This window comes from Antechinus flavipes, chromosome 2 (genome assembly GCF_016432865.1).
Source record: "Antechinus flavipes isolate AdamAnt ecotype Samford, QLD, Australia chromosome 2, AdamAnt_v2, whole genome shotgun sequence".
In the NCBI taxonomy this organism is placed as follows: Eukaryota; Metazoa; Chordata; class Mammalia; order Dasyuromorphia; family Dasyuridae; genus Antechinus; species Antechinus flavipes.
Window position 1 is genome coordinate 18,778,601 of NC_067399.1, and position 18,045 is coordinate 18,796,645.

At 36.2% G+C, this 18,045-nt stretch overlaps 1 protein-coding gene across 1 annotated transcript in view; it reads right to left on the bottom strand.

Moving 5' to 3' along the window:
* ADAM7 (ADAM metallopeptidase domain 7) overlaps window positions 1–18,045 on the bottom strand; it is a 130,351-nt gene that overhangs the window by 101,947 nt on the left and 10,359 nt on the right. The window contains exons 4-7 of the mRNA XM_051973505.1: window positions 9,420–9,496; window positions 6,934–7,012; window positions 2,404–2,480; window positions 734–920 (exon numbers count right to left, since the gene is read on the bottom strand). Of these exons, the coding sequence (XP_051829465.1) occupies window positions 734–920; window positions 2,404–2,480; window positions 6,934–7,012; window positions 9,420–9,496 (420 nt within the window). The remainder of the gene's footprint in view (window positions 1–733; window positions 921–2,403; window positions 2,481–6,933; window positions 7,013–9,419; window positions 9,497–18,045) is intronic.

An 18,045-nucleotide genomic window follows, 5' to 3' on the forward strand; every position in this document is an offset into this window, starting at 1 on the left:
ACAACTCCAGTGATACATTACAGTTTCCTACATCCCTTCCAACACTTATCATTACCTTATTCTGTCATCTTAGCCAATAGGAGAGATGTCAGGTAGTACTTGAATTGTTTTAAATCTGCATTTCTCTAATCAATAGTGTTTTAGAGCATTTTTCATATGATTATCTATGGCTTTAATTTCATCATCTGGAAAAGGTCTGTTCATATTCTTAATCACTTGTCTATCTTTCTTTTATTTCTTTCCTCATTTTTTTCCATTTTTCACTTTTTCTATTAACTTTTTCATCTATTACTCTTACTCATCTGTATTCTTTTTCCTTTTTCTCTTTATCTAATTCTCACTCTCTTCTTTTTTCTCCCTTATCTGTCTCTTTTTTCATCCCCCTTCTCTCTCCCCACCTATTTTTATTTCTCTTTTCCTGTTTCACTTTTCTCTTTATATCTCTTGTTTTTCTTTGTGTGTGTGTCTTGCTCTTTCTGTCTCTGTCTCTATGTTTCTTTCTGTTTTTCTCTCTGTGTGTCTTTGTCTCTGTTTCTCTATCTCTGTCTGTTTTTCTGCCTCTTTTCTATTCCCCCCTATTTCTCTGAATTGATTTATAAAGCAAAATATTTTTTCTCCACCATGAAAGCTGAAAAAAACAAGCAGTTATTTAGTGTTTAATATGTGCCAAGCACCATAGTATATGCTACAAATGAACAAAACAAACAAGTAAAAACATTAAAAGTTTACTCACTTCCAAACTGAGGCCAGATCTGGAGCCTTGAGTGATGGCCTCTCTCTTGGAAAAGTTATACACCACGCAGCTCCCGTTGTTTGTGTCTTGGATCTTGTGCTCATACTTGAAGATGGCATGCTCTCCCTGATCACTGTGCTCTAGAGGTTCGATGAGATACCTTTGGTCATGCTTCCTGATGTATCCCCTGTGGAGCATGAAAATGCAGACCATCTATCTGCCCAGGGATTATGGAGAGAGGACCATATTCCATTCCTGGAGCTTTAAGTGCTTCAACTCAAAAAGAGTGATATGTAATAACAAGAAGAGGAACTATTTATTCCTTATACAGTTGGAGAATGGGAAAGATATGGGAAATGTTCGTTTTTTTTTTTCAAAGTGACTTGCCTAGGTTCATATGACTAGTAAGTATATGAGACCAGATTTGAATTCAGGTCTTCCTGACTGAGTTCCATTCACTTTGCTTCCTAGAAATATGTTTATCTCAAAAATCCCTAATTCCCAGCCAAGCTGAGATGCTGGGTAATTCTTTCTGAAGGCTCATAGGCAGAAGTCTGGCTGCCATCCCTAATTCTGTCTTTTCTCTGGGTCCAGGATGCAGGAAAAAAAGGAAATCCTAAATGCCCAGCACAAACTTCCTGTTGTTGCTCTTGGGAACAAATATTTAGAACTAGAAATAATTTCTCTAGCAGATCATGTAATCTGATTGTCATTTTACAAATGAAGAAGCTCAAGTTCAGAGTTGTTAAAGATCACACAGAGTAGATGGCAGAATCTTTTCATCATATCCCAGTCCTTTCTTGCCATTCTTTCTTTCCTCTCAAAATCACAATAGTACCTACTGGTATCTAAGGTCTATAATTCAGGGATCCTCAAACTACGGCCCATGGGCCAGATGCAGCAGCTGAGAATGTTTATTCCCCTCACCCAGGGCTATGAACTTTCTTTATTAAAGGCCCACAAAACAAAGTGTTTGTTTTTACTATAGTCTGGCCCTCCAACAGTCTGAGGGACAGTGAACTGGCCCCCTATTTAAAAAGTTTGAGAACCCCTGGACTCTATATGATGAGACCTTAAAGCTGTAAGTGAGTTTGGGCTCCAGAAGATTTTTGATAGTAGAAGTCAGTGTGCCCTCTAACAAGGGGCTGATAATCAATATATGCTGGAAGGAGCACTGGACTGGGAGCCAGAAGCCAAGCTTCTTCACATCATGATTTCTTAAATGAATCACTTGCCTTTAACTAAATCTAGGTTTCCTTATAAAACATTCATATCCCCTCTAGCTCTGATTATCTACGGCCTCTTGCCGCAATTTTTCCCCATGAACTTTGTTTTCCAATTTTGACAAAGCCAGGCCATCCTCATTATCTCTCCAGAATCAACCTTTAAATTTCACAGATTGGAGAATAAAGGAGGCCCATGAATCATTTCTCCGGTGCTGGTGTGCTGCCAAGGAATGCCATGTCAGTTTATTGATTCATTTTCCCTGAAATATCCATATTTCTCATGAATCACAAAAGAGTCCAAAACTATCCCACCCCCACGATTCAAGCTGGCCTATTCTAATTAGATCTTGAACACTCTCGGGTCCATTAGAAGTCACAAAGACTCACCATTTGTTGTCAGTTAAGCTTAGTCACTGGTTGGAGTATTGAAGTTCTGGTTCTTACCTTAAGCCATCACAGATACTGAGGCTAACAGCAGAGTCCTTTTCATGAAGGACGTGCCCTTGGTAATAACAATGATCCTATAGGAAATGTAAGAGGGGGAAGGGAAGGGGAGAGGGGAAAAGATAGACAGATAGGAAAAAAGGGAAAGACAGGCAGAGATAAAAAGGGAGAAACACAGAAAGACAGAGAAAGAGAAAGAGAGACAGAAAAACAGATAAACAGATAAATACAAAGAGAGAGACAGACAGAGGCAGAGATGGGGAAAAAAAGAAGGGAGGGAAAGAAAAAAGAGAGAAATGTATGGAGAAATATGATAATTATGTATATAGGAGTTTTCAGATTTACATGTTATCTCATTTGATCCTCTCAACTACCCCAGGAGGTAGTTAATATTATTGTTCTCTTTCCATGGATTAAAAAAACCAAACTCCGAATCTGAGAAATGTAAGTGGATATTCCAGAGCCAGACATCTAATAAATTTCCTAATCAGGATTTAAACTCAGGCTTTCCTAATTCAAATGCAGAGTTCTATGCTGATCTATATATCATCTAACTAATATGTGTGTATATCTAGGTGTGTATATATATATGTGTGTTTTTACATATACATATATGTAAATAGCTATCAATTCCAATTTCTATATCTATAACTTCATGTACATACATATGTACTTGTATACACAAATATATATGCATATGTACATATAGACATACATATAAGTATATGCCTGCCTACATATCAATTTATTCACATATACAAAAAAAATTAAATAAATAAACATACAACGATGTATGTATGTGTGTTTGTGTGTATAAATCATAGGAGCTGGCCAGGAGCCAATGTTTAAGAACATATAGAGAGAGGTTCAGCTGATGAAATCCCCAAGTGAACGATGAAGGCACAAGCAATCCATCTTTGGTTCCATTTTGCTGATTACATAATGAAACAAAACCTCTTTGATTGGCTCTGGGCCAGAATTGGAGTCCCATGGCACCAATCTACTTAGGTCTCACTCCTGTCAGTTTGACTTTTTCCGCCACCTGGTTCTGGTGAGCCAAAAGAGTCTATGAAATAAGGGAAGAGGGCTGGGCCTTCCTAATATGAGGCTGATGTGTGGCCTGGGAGTGAGGATGGCTGCTTTCTGACTCTTTGGGTTTGTTCTGGCTGATTTTAGTTTATTAGAGATGGCTATTGATCTGTTGAGCTTTTAGAAATCATAAGAGTGAGCCAATGTGAGGCACCAACATGATTTCTAAGTGAAGAATATAGAGTCCATTCAACATTGAACTCCAGTTCTTTAAAGGGGCTTTTTGTTTTCATTTTCTTTTTTTCACTTCCTGAAACATATTGGCTAACTGAAGCCTGTTGCTGGTTAATATTAACTCAACTGAGCTAAAATCTGATTCCTGGATTGATAATATTAAGGAAAGTTTTTCTTTGTGTGTTTGTTATTTTGTTATTGTTTTTTACATTCTTCAGATAAAAAGTCAAAGGAAAATTTAGCTTCCCAAGATTCTCACTTTTTTTGGTGAAAGAATTATCCTGTCCCAGAGTCTTTTAATTTTCTTTGTAACGTGTACATTTTTTCTTCAGTCAGCCCACAGTGAACCTTTTAAATGTAGTTTAATCTGTAACCTAGGTTGATTCCTTATAGTCTATTTAACTAGGTTTTTTAGGGGATATATGAGATTTATGAATTTCTGTAGGCTAGATTTTTATATTCAAATCTCTCTTTTTTCCCTCTCTCACTCACTTTTTTCTCTCTCTTTGTTTTTTGTTCATAAAAAAAAAACCTGTTAGAAGCCTGATTTTTGTTCTATTGACTTTTTTTTTAATTCTGAATTTCTGCATAGGGTAATAAAACATAATTTTTTACTTCTATATTTTTTACATTGTAGCAGATTTATTCAACAACAGTAACTTACCACATAAACTCAAAGAGGAGATATTTATTCTATAGAATCCCCACTTCACCAGAGTCCATTTTGGGGAAACATCCTTGTTGTAATCTGCTTAAAGACTCATCCAGCATCAGTGTCACATTTGAATTCAAATTTGGCAGAACCAATGCTACATCAAAAGTGTAAGCAAGGCTGAGCTCAATCTGTCAAGCCATTTAATGCTATTGTGAAGAATAGCTCCCCAACACACACACACACACACACACACACACACACACACACACACTCCTTTTCTTCCAGTGATTTAGGAAAAATGCTATATGTTTGAAGTAAAACTTAGTTGATGGTCAGCTAGATGGTTCAGTTGTAACCCAATCAGGTAATCAGAAGGACCAGAGTTCAAATCCAACCTCAGAAACTTATTAGCTGAGCAAATTACTTAACTCTGATTGCCTCAAAAAATTATATTGAATAGTTAAGTAGAATGAGAAATCTAATTGCCTAAGTTAATAGTCAGAAAGAATACATAGGAATGGCAACTGAATGGATTCCATAGTATTAGAGAAGAGATACCCTATCCCTAGAACTTCAAGGAGGATATATAGCCATCCTAACTCTGGGAGATTGAGGTCAGGGCAATCGAGAGAGGAAACAGGGAGAGACAGACACAGAGAATGACTTATGGATGGACAGAAAAACAGACAGGAAGAAATTATGCTGCTTTTAAAATTTTTATTCTCAGAATCCAGTTGGAAAACCATGAATACATGAGAACCAGAAGAGCAAACAAACCTAGTTAGATGCTCTGCCCATAGCCTGAGGCTCTTCATACAATTTTAAATCCTTTGTTTTTGCAAGATTCATCTCAAGTCCTAACCACATGAAGTTTTTCTTGGCCACATTTCAACTCAAATCTGCTCAATAAACAAGTAGGAATGAATACCTGCTTTTTCTATCTATAACATAAATGTGTTTTAGATTCTTAATTACTTTCCTGTTAAAATGGCAATTTCATAGAATTATAGATTTCTTAAGGAAGAGACTTTTAAAATTCATCTTGTCCAATCCCTCTGTTTTATAGATGAGCAAAATGAGTTCTAGTAAAATTAAATGACTTGGCCAAGATCATATAGGAAATAAAATTCAGAGGTGGGATTTTAATGTAAATAATAGTATGTCCATAGATTCAGGGTTAGAGAAGGGATACCAAAGTATAGAAAAGAAAATTGAGGCCCAGAAAAATTAAACAAACTTGCTCAAGGTCACAAAGGTAATCAGCATCAGAGGCAGAGGGATTGAACTTGGCTCTTATGATTCCACAGTGAGTATTCTTTCCCCTATGCCAGGGCTGCCTCCCCAGAGCATCCACTCAAAACTCTTCTTTTAGAGATGAGGACCAGCAGTGGAGTTTGGTTGTATAGCATGGAGACATTCTACATAAAGCATTTGTTCTAAGGAAAGAGCCTGAATTCAGGGACTAATGATTTCACAGAAGAACCAGTTGAAGAGTCTACTTGCTAGACTAACATTCTAGAATTAATAAATGCATGTTTTTCAAAACTTTGAATATTACAAAGAATTTGTTACTCAAGAGAATAGAAAATTCCCTTTGTATCCCAGGCCTTTAGCACAGCAGTATCTATTAGGCAATTAATAAATTCTTGATGACTAAATTAAATAAGCAATGCAGTTATTATTGTCTATCCTTTTCTGATGCAGAAATTAAAAGTTTATTAGGATAATTTTCTTATGAGAGAAAATTAAATATTGATTCTGTATTACATGTGGTTCCATTTTGAAATTGATTCAATTCTGAAATCTTACTCACTTTTACCTAAAATCCCAAGTCTTTTTCTTTGTCTCTCGGTGATGAAGCTCATTAGTTCAAAAAGTCTGTCTTCCTTTTTCCTAGTTAAAGGTTTACTTTCTCTTCTGATGACTTATAATTAAAAAAAAAACCTCTGAACTAAGTTTAGAAGGTCAATATTCTCATAAAACACTGTAATTCTGATGGAATTGGTATCTCAGCTCTACCTACAAATCACCTATTCCAAGGACACTCATTATCCCCCATAATGTCATGTCTTTAAGATTCCAAGACATGTGTATGTTCTCCTGGAGAGCATGCAAGTTGCCATCTTTGTTTTTGTCTAATTAAAGATGACTTTATTCACCCCCAGCAGCAATGAGTCTATTATCCTTAATAGCCTCAGAATACATCTGTGTCCCCCAAACCCATAAAACATTCTACTAAGAACAAGATGGGTGGTCTTGGTTCCACAAGTGAATATAAGTCCCATCCTTTAAAGTAATGATGCCCTTATCCCCATGACGCTGCCAACCCTAACTTGCATTATTTCCTCACCTACCCTGTTATGCTTTTTTTTTTGTTCTATGCTTATGAAAAGAAGTTGCAACTGCAATTCTTGGTCTTAAAACTGAGGCAGCCATCAATCTGCTTTATTAATAGATTTGTACCTCCTTAATAAAATATCATATTGCTTAGAATAAATTGCGTCAATCTACCTTTGTTGAATGTCACCGATGTTATGTCTTAAAGGACATCCAATGATGAAATCCAAGTCTATCATGTATAATACCCACTGCCCCCACAAAGTGTCTCCTACCTTGAACTGAGGTTTTGTGGTGATCTCCTCCCCAATTTGGGAATAATGTGTTTCACTGTAGTTTGGGGCCACAAGGTCCCTGGAAAGGAATAAAAAGATAGTTACTTTTTCTTCTAAGACCAATAAGAAAGGCTTTCATGGGACAGTTCCCCCAACTGTTCTCTTTACTTTGTGAAGTTCTTTTTCTTCTTCTCAGAGAAGATGCTGAACCTCATATAATGTTTTAAGAGATCTGAAGAGATGAAAATATAACTGATTGGCTGAGCAGCTGGTCATTTGTTCTTTGGGTAAATAACATCATCCTGGAACCTCAACTAACTAATCTTTAAAATGGGGATAATAATTTCCGAATATGATCCAATGGAGAGGTCCAATATATAACGCGTGAAGGGGCGATGTAAGTATCTGGGGAACATTCCATTTCAGCAGAATTATGGAGGAAACCTGATGATATTGGGAGACAATTAGAGTAATTCAATCAAGAGATTGTTTTGAGAGCTCATGCTGGGTCGGTGATCGTGGGAATGGGAAAGGGAGGGGGGATGAAAGGGATGTAGAGGGGGAAGCACTGACGGGACATAGTAAGGGCTTGCAAATGGGATCTGAGGAAGAGACAAAAATGACACGTGCTTGAGGTTGTATATCTGCATGGGGAGATGTTGATATCTGTAACAAGAGGGGGAAATGCGAGGGAGGGCAGGATTATGGAAGGAAGGTTTATAAGCATCTGGGGAACCTGGAGGTAACAAGGAGTGAGCTCATCCAAACTCAGAGACTTAGTACTATGTAACTTTGGCCAAGCCACTTACTCCCTTTCAGCGTCAGTTTTCTCATCTGTACAATGGGAACTATAATGACACCTTGCAGGGTTGTGAGGATCAAATAAGATATTTGTAAAGTACTTAGCATAGTGTCTGGAAAAAAAGTGGATCCTATGCAAATGTTCACTATTTGTCAAGAGCATTATTAAGAGAATACGATCACCTTGTGGACACACTATCTTTTTGTACTACTCTATTATTTTCTCTCCCTCTCCCTCCCTCTTTTCCTCCCTCCATCTCTTTCTCTCCTTCCTCTCTCTCTCTCTCTTACCCCTTTCCTTCCCTCACCAATTTCTCTCTTTTTCTCTTTCTGACTTTATCTCTCTCTTTCTTTTTGTCTCTCTCTGACTCTCTTGCTCTTTCTCATTCTCTCTGACTCTCTTGCTATTCTCATATTCTAGAACGTGTGATGTAAGCCACTTGATTATCTCCTCCTCATAACCTCTTCCCTTTCAGAGATATTTTCTACCTAGCCACTGAAGTGATGTCACTTCCCTGGTCAAAAAGCTCCAATGACTCCCTATTGCTTTTCCAATCAAAGCCAAACTTCTTTTTTTGGCATCCCAAACTCTTCCTACTCTGGTAGTAGTCTATTTTACTAAGCACATCACACGTTAATACCTGCCACTCCTTTTAGATTTTAGTCAAACTGCTCGGTTCATAATTTCTGACATTTATTCTCTCCTCCTTCTATCTTTGTACAGGTTTTCCCCAATGGCTGGAACATCTTCCTCTCAGGCTTTCAGAATCCTTAGATCCCTTCAAAGCTTATCTCTAGAGTCATTTCCTATCTGACTCCTTCCAGATTCACTTAGAAGCTAGTGCTCCCTCTCCATGACTTTGTAAAAATTCTATTTATTTGTACATATTATATAGATATAGATATAGATATATATGTGTGTGTATATATATATATATGTATATACACACACATGTATCATGTCTTCCAATTGAATCAATATAAGCTGCTTGAGGACAAGAAACACTATTATTGTCTTTGTATTTTCAGTGCCACACAATAAGTACTTTAAAGGAGCTTGTGACATGGGGGATAGAGTACTGCATTGAAGTCAAGAAATGCTAGTTTTAAATACTAGCTTAGCTGTGTGACCTTGACTAGACTGAAGTCCTCTGCACCTTCCATGTGTTCATTGGGGCTCAGTGGCCTCTAAGGCCTCTTCCAGCCCTGGATCAATAATAGGGGTAGAGATCTTAAAATCATTAATTTTTTAATGTGATCACAACTCCTTGATGGACTAATTGGCCTTAGAAGGAAGAAGTAAAAGCAATTGCGGATTGTGGGAGAGAAATGGAAATTAAAAAGATGAGAATTTATCCTTGATTTCAGGAAAATCTTCCTATTAATTAGAGTATTCTAGAAACAGAATTGGCTGCTATAGGATCTATTGGGTACCCCACTCAACTGCTCAATTTTTAAATAGGGCTGATTAAAAGGCATAAGATGGGCCAGAAACTAGTCAACCTAGCTAACTTCTAAGGTCTCTTGGTACTTGTGAGAGTCTATAAATCTATGAATCAATCACAAAGAAAATTTCCCTAATAGAAAAAAAAGATTTGGATTTTTTATTTACCAGAGACAATTTAAACAAAATTTGGATAATTCCACATAAGTTTATTTATAATTTTAAATACTCTGCAACTCACTCTGTTTTTTTCAAGTGAAGTACCATTTGTGTACCATGAAGAATCATCTCATAGAGAACCTCTGAATCATATTTTTCCTGGAAGAAAAACATATTCCAATTAGTTCAAGATAATTAGGACAATCTGAACCATTGTAACTTACATATAATAAGCACTTAATCAATGTTTATTGAGATTAATTCAATTTTCTCTGTTTCTTTCTTTCTCTTCCACAACTAAACATAGGTTGACACCAAATGCTAACTCACAATTCAGGAAATGAATAAATTGAGGTAAGTATTATAGAGAGAAAAAACAGTGAAGTTTTCTAATTTAACTATAATAAAAAAGAAAGCAAAAATAATTCATCTGAATAAGAAAGAAAACGTTATAGAACATATGAGGATTCCAAGGAACATCTGTGAGATATTGATGATAAGGAAAGAAACAACTGGTAGTCTCAGCTATCCCAAGCTCACAGTACAACCTACGTGTCAGAGGCACTTACATGACAAATGCTTGAGCGATCTCTCATCTCTCTGCCTCTTCCCCAGACAACCCAGGAAATATTTTTGTTGTTAAAATAAAAGATAGACTACAGTGACCATTTTCTTTCACAAGCAGAGAATTCATAATGTCCAAACATGATTTTACTGAGAGTTTGGTGAAGCAGGAGAAAGTGTGGGATTTGGGTTAGAAGTTCTAGATGTCAAATCCTGGCTTTGCTCATTATTACCTGGATGGTATGTGATCTTGGACAAATCAATTAATCCAGACCTCAGTTTCTGCATTTATAATAGATGCTCAATGAGTACAAAGGACTTTTAAAGGTCTAAGTCTATGGCAGCTTCAGAGCATAGTGAATAAACTATAGTAACATGGAGCCAGCAAGACTAGGTGATCTTCGGCAAGTCATTTAACCTCTCCCAGTCTCAATTCCTTCATCTGAATTCTATTGATTTCATCACTCATAAGTCCATTTTTGATCAGTTATCATTTATTATGCTCCACAGTATATCAGGCACTGTGCTAAGTCCCAAAGATATAAAGAAAAACAAAAGAGTCACAGCTTTCAAAGAGCTCACAGTCACCCCATGAGGGGCAGACAACATAAAATCTAATATGTATGAGAAAGCCACATATAGGATAAAATGGAAATACTCAACAGAGGGAGGGCACCAGCATTGAGTGGATTAGGAAAGTTTCCCTGGAGAAGATGGGATTTTAGCTGGAACCTGAAGGAAGCCAGGCAAATCCAGAGATGGCAATCACCGGAAGAATTTGGGACAGCCATAAAAGTAGTCTGAAGATAGAATGTTTTTATGAAAAGAATGATAAAGTCCCTTTATTACATTTATTTTTCCTAGAAAATAGACATTGCTTAAGAGATTAAATGAAATGGTATAGTGAGAAAAAGACAAACAAATCCCCCCTTTCCCCTATTATACCATAAACCTGGGATACTCTTTCTGATAAAAATACATGTCACAACAAAGGATATGTCTGGGGAATATCAATGAAGATGCTATTACACATAGAGAAGATGTGGCTAGGTGCTCCTAGAGAATGACAAAATTAGAAATTTGGAAACGATCTTATCAGCTAAGTCACACTCACACCCAGAGGAATCCCCACTATTACATATCGGCTAGGTCATGACTTCATATGGAGTTGTGTGATTAAATTTGAGGGTCATGAAAAATTTGGAAAGCATAAAATTAATTCAAAATCAAATGCGTAATGAATCCAATGTGCTTCTGGCAGCACTCGTCTATGGTGCATTCTGTGCAACTTCACTCCAGCCTTGGTTCTGAACATGAAACTTGTGTTCTTTATACTGCACATGCATAAAAAACTGCCAGAAGCACCTTGCTCAGATTGGAGATGGAGTTATGTAAAAATTTCTCAAGTAAAAACGAGTCATGAGTGGGGAAAGTTTAAGAAGCTCTGGTCTAGTTGCTACTCAGTAATGGAGATAGAAGCCTTCGCATGCCCAGACAGCACATTCTATCTTTGAACAGCTCTAATTATTGGGTCATCCTCCCCAACATCAGGACCAATTCTTCCACTTCACAGTGTCTCCTCAATGTTCTGATCTATCTCCTGAGATCAAGCAGAGAAAGGGAAATTCTTTTTCATATTCTTCAAAACAACTTCCATGTCAACCTAAAATGTTCTCCAGGAAAAAAAAAAAACAAACAAACTTATCTTCTTCAGATAATATGATGTATCATGGAATTAAGGCATCTCACCATGATGGCTACTCCATTCTAGATTATCTATCTAGAGAATGTCTTTCTTTTTCTTTTTCTTGTTTTTTTTTTCTTTTTGCTTTGGTTAAGGCAATTGGAGTTAAGTGACTTGCCCAGGATCACAACCTAGGAAGTGTTTCTGAGATCAGATTTGAATCCAGGTCCTCCTGATTTCAGGGCTGATGTTCTATCCATCCAGCCACCTAGCTGTCCCAGAGTGTCTTTCTTCTATGTCAGTATCTTTCTTAAATGGTGGCACCCACAACTCAGTCTAATATCCCAATTGTATTCTGACTAGGCAAGAAGACACGGGAACTGTTATTTCTTATTCAGAGAAGCCTGTCTGTCAAAATTCTGTCTATGATTCCATTTCAGCTGCAGACTCCCATCACATACTGCTGATCGATATTGAACTTGCCATCATGATAACAGTAGGGTGCATACTAGATGAACATGTGAGTGAAGCACAGCCATGCAGAAGATGTGTGTGTCCAGGGCATACATAGGGACAGTCACTTCTGCACAGTTGCTAATGTTATTAAGTATTGTCAATGTGCTGCTTTCTTTTGTTGGTCCGATGAGGACTCTTCAACAATTGGTTTACCAAAAAAGAAAATACCCAAAAGGATGGGGGAGAGATGAGAAAGAAAAAAGAAACAACCAAAAAAAGTGAAAATACTATGCTTAGATTCACATTACGTCTCCATAGTTCTATCTCTGGGATGTAGATAGCATTTTCTACCATAAGTCTGTTGGATTTGTCTTGGATCCCAGTTATTACTGGGAAAAGCTAAGTCTTTCCTAGTTGATGATCCCACAATCTTACTGCAACTGTGTATAATGTTCTTCTGGTTCTGCTCACTTCACTCACCATCAGTTCCAAAAAGTCTTGCTAGCCTTTTCTGAAATCACTCTATTGAGCTCTGTTTGCTCAAGATAAGCTGAGAACAGGGCACTCTAACATATCATGCACCCCTCTTTAGGGTATTATTTTTTCACAACATAATAAATATGGAAATATGCTTTAAAAGATTATATATGTTTTCTTTAACCTATATTAGATCACTTGCTATCATGGGGAAAGGGGAGGGAAGTGAGGAAGGGAGAGAAACTTGGGAAACAAAGTTTTATAAAAATGAATTTTGAAAACTATCTTTACAAGTATTTGGAGAAATAATACACTATTTCTCAATAGTATATTATTAAGAAAACCAAACCAAACAAACAAACAAACAAGAAAATAAAACAGAGCTCAAAGTTGTTGCATTTTCTTTCTCCTCAGTCCCAGCCCACTCAGACATCATCATAAAGAACTGGAGGTCTAGATGACTCTTACATCCAATTTGTATGTCAATGTTCCTCTATCGTTTCCCCCTTTTGATTCAACACCACCATTCCCTCCCCCAAATCCTTTTTCCAGTAGAAATGATTCCCCAACTACAATTCAATCCCACACTTTACAGTGCTGATGAGCTGTACCACTTTAGGACCTCTATCCAGAGGAATGGACATAGTTACTCACATGAGTTGTCTGACCTGGGAGTGACCAACTAGAATGCTTCCATAAGATTATAGTCTTAAAATCTATCCTGTTGCTTTGCCCTCCATAGCCTCAATAGGAACAGCTGACCTACCCACACATTCTAAGATTTTCATGTCATTATCATAAGCTCTAAAAAAGTTCCTTAGGATTTGGGAGTTTTCTTTTTTTTTTCCCAAGACAGAACCCTCCTTTATGTATTGTCTCTCTGAATTAGAGTGTGAACTTCTTGAAATCAAGGATTACCTTTCTTTTCTATTTATATCTCATTCAGAACATTAACAAACTTTAGAATTGAAGAATTGGGTAAAAATGAGGAAATTCAGAAATTATTAAATGAAAAATGAAAACTTCACAGTTAGTAGGACAATTCATCTGTCTCTTAGAAAGCGGTACTAAATTCTATCAAAGGTAAAAGGGGAGCAAGGCTTAGAGAGATGCAGGATTTTTGGCTCAGTGAGTTTTATGCTGATAAAGCAACACAAAACATTTTCATCATCTCTTAAAAGCTATTTATGGATCAAAGACCTATGGTGCATCTCAGCTACTCAGTTCTGATGGGGCCACATTTATTGAAAAGGACATCATCCTGGAGAGATGGACTAAATATTTCCAGAATATTCTCAACAGACCATCATCAACCAATTCTGAAGTCATCATCTACATATGTCATGTTGAAGTTAATTTCTCTCTAGCTGAACTTCCAACTGAAGAAGAGGTTTTGAATGTATTAAGTTCCTTTCATGCAGCAAAGTGCCTGGTGATGATTCTATTCAACTGAGATTTACAAGGTTTATACAAAAACTGACTGAGATCTTGTGAGTTCATGACAGGAGGAGATTATCTCTCCAGCAGCTCTAGGCTGTTTCTATTGCCCATCCATATGAAGGGAAAGGAAATAAATTGTCCTGTGACAATCACAGAGTGGCCTGTCTCTTAGTCATTGCCAGCAAAATTGTTCCCAAGTCCTCTCTAATAGAATAATCCTTCACTTTGAAGATGGTCATCTACATGAGAACCAATGTAGTTTCGGGAAGGGTTGAAGGATGGTTAATATATGTTTGTTGCCCAACAACTCTAGCAGAAATGCCAAGAACAGAAAAGAGGTCTGTACACAGTGTTCACTGATCTGACCAAGGCCTTTGATGCTGTCAGTTGTGAAGGTTTATGAGAGATCGTGGCAAAATTAGATTGCCCATGATGCCATTCTTGCTTAGGTTCTGAATAATGAATGATTGCTCTCATACATTCCCAGTCACCAATAGAATAGAGCAAGGCTGTGCACTTGCTCTCATATTTTTAGCATGATATTTTAGTGATATTGTTGGACACCTTCAATGAGGATGAAAAAATAACATTGAGGTCATTTACTACAATATAGGTAAATTATTTAATTTGAAAAATCTGTAAGCCCAGACAAAAGGAGGAGAATTGGTCTACAACTTATTGTTTTCAGATGGTTGTGCATTGAATGCAGCCTCTGAGGCTGAGATGCTGCTGCTCATGCTGAATTTGTTCTGACATCAACGTCAAGAAACCCAGAGGTTCTCCACCAGCCAGCACGACACCATCCCATATGTGGAACCATCAATCATAGCAAATGGAGACATTTTGATTGCTGTGGATAAGCTTACTTACCTTGGCAGAATACTATCCAAGGATGCACACATAGATGATGAGATTGATGCACATATTGCCAGGGCTAGCTCAATAAAGGAAAGTGTGGGGAAGAAGAGGTATTAGACTGATTACCTAAATGAGAGTTTATGTTGTTGTAAGCCTGTGAAACTTGAGCAGTGCTAGGAAAATGAATCACTCCCACTTGAATTATCTTTGGAAGATTCTAAGGATCATTCCACAAGACAAGGTACCAGACAATGAAGGCTTTCTCTTAGCTGAACTGCCCAGTTTTCAAACTCTACTGCAGAGAACACAATTCTGATTGGCTAACAATATTGTTCCAAAGTATTTTAGGTAGAATTCACCCGAGGAAAGGGCTCAGATGGTAGTCAGAAGAAGACAAATAAAGACAGTCTCAAGATCTCTCTGAAGAACTTTGGCTTCTTGTGAAATGTATTCAAACTTTACTGCAGAGAGCATCATTCTGACTGGCTAACAACATTGTGCCAAAGACTATTTTAGGGAGAATTCACACCAGGAAGGGGCTCAGATGGTAGTCAGAAGAAGAGAAACAAAGACATTCTTAAGATCTCTCTGAAGAACTTTGGCTTCAATTTTAAACTATGGGAGACACTGGCACAGGGCCACCCAGATGCCTACATCTAATTTAAAGGAGGCTTTGTGCTCTATGACCAAAGCAGAGTTGCAGTCACTCAAAATAAATCTGAGATGCACAAATTTAGAATGATCTTTATCCCAAACGTTTATACTGATTATGTGTGCTTGACCTATAGTAAAGCCTTGCAAGTTCATATTGGTCTGATCAGCCCAAGTCAGACACACTGTACATTGACCCGGCCAACACAGTAATACCATTTCAATCCTCTTCGAGCACAAAAGACAACACTGTGCCATAATTCTTGGCACAAATTTAGTCTCTACCAATTACAAATACCTACCAAGGCACAACCTGGTGACCAGAATTAAATGTCAAGTGAAGCTTTCTTTCAGAACCCAAGACAAGTCCATGTTTATACATACACACTTCAAAATATCCTTAAAAACTCAATATATAAACTATACTGAGACTGGACACAGACAAAGCTGCTGCCTGCAATCACTCAGGAATAATATTGAACATTAAAATTTAATATAATGCTTTTAACCCATGTTGACATACCAAATGATCACAACCTACAAAGTCTGTGGAATAAAAAAAGCTTCTAAATATAGAGTTCTAGCAGAAAAACATTCAAATCCATGAAAGAACCAGATGGAGTACATGTTATCCCTGGTTTTTTAACTGCTGTTGGGATTGTCCTCAAGATGCTTCCAATGAGCTTAAGAAAGATGGGATCACTTGGATACCTTTATTCATGTGTGCAATAATTTGAAGAATTTTAAATATAAAGGAAGAAAGATAAATTATTCTAGTGCATTTTCTCTTGAAAAGTAAGAAAAAAATGAGTTAATTATAATCAATAACAAAATTATGGTACTATATAAAGCATTTATATTTATCTGCAAAAACTTCTCCAGAACATTAAAGATAATAAAAAAAAGAATGGAAGAATATTAATCCATCCCTGTGCTACTTCCAAAAATTAAAAATAAGAACAAGATGATAATAAACAAAAACAAAAGCCTTAAAAATAAACAAATAAAAAAGAAATACTTGTGATCTACCAGTCTAGACAAATACTTTCCAAATGGTAGAATGAATCCTAACTGATTTGGAAAAAGGTCTTTTAAAAAATCTGTAATAATATTTTAAAGATAAATTTTATTGATATTTTATATCATCTAAATTGTATTGAACTCCTTCAAAATGAGTATAATTTCATATATGAAATAATAAAATGAAGATAAGAAATTATATCAGTTAATTACTTCTTAATTTGCTTTACTGATTGAAGCATCGAACAAAATGTAAAGGAACCTTCGAGGGGAAATCCTATTTCAGTCCTGCTATAAATATGTTACAATTATTATTATGAAAGCAAATAAGACTCAGGTGGAAGACTTAAAACTTGTAAATTGAAGTGACCTGAAGACTTAAAGAAAGTCAGTGAGCTTGTTTAATGAAAAGTCACAAGAGGATATAATCCTTGCAGAAACCAAAGACCCTGATCCAATATTTTGTAAACTATTTGGGAAAATAGATAAAGAAGGAATTTGACAGGATACCTTCTATGTCACAAATATGGCACTGATACCTAAATCAGGAAGAGCCAAAACAGAGAAAGAAAATTACAGTAATCTCCCTAAATGAATATTGATGCAAAATTTTAAAATGAAATATTAGAAAAAATTACAGCAATTTATCAACAGGATAATATACTGATATTATTGGTATAAATGCCAACCACTTTATTTATACCAATAATTTATACCAAGTTATTTATACCAGGTATGCAGCACTGATTCAATATCAGGAAAACTATTACCATAATCGACCATATCAATAACAAAACCAACAGAAATCATATGGTAATTTCAATAGATGCAGAAAAAGTTGACAAAATACAGCATCCATTCTAAAAACACTAGGGAGCATAGAAATAAAAGGGGCTTTCCTTAAAATAATAAGCAATATATATCTAAAACCTATAGCAAGAATTATTTGTAATCAAAAGAAGTTGGATTCATTCCCAAAAAGATCAGGAGTGAAACAAGGATGCCCATTATCACCACTATTATTCAACATTGCATTAGAAATGTTGGGTTTAGCAATAATAAAAGAAAAATAAATTAAAGCAATTAGAATAGGCAATGAGGACATAAAGCTATCATTCTTTGTAGATAATATAATGATATACTTAGAAAATCCTAGAAAATCATCCTTTAGAATTTAGAAAATATCCTTAAAACAATACATAGCTTTAGCAAAGCTGCAAGACATAAAATAAACCCCCACAAATTATCAGCATCTCTATATATTACTGACAAAGCCCTGCAAGAAATAGAAAGAGAAATACCATTTAAAATTACTGTAGACAAAATAAAATACTTGGGAGTCTACCTGCTGAGGCAGACATAAAAACTATATGGACACAATTATTTCTCATACAAATAAAGTCAGATCTAAACAATTGGAAAAACATCAATTTTTTTTACAACTGATCCAAGCCAATATAATAAAAAAAAATGACAATTCTACCTAAATTGTTCTACTTGTTTAGTGCCAAATCAAACTTGTTCAATTACCAAACTGCCAAAACATTGTTTTACAGAA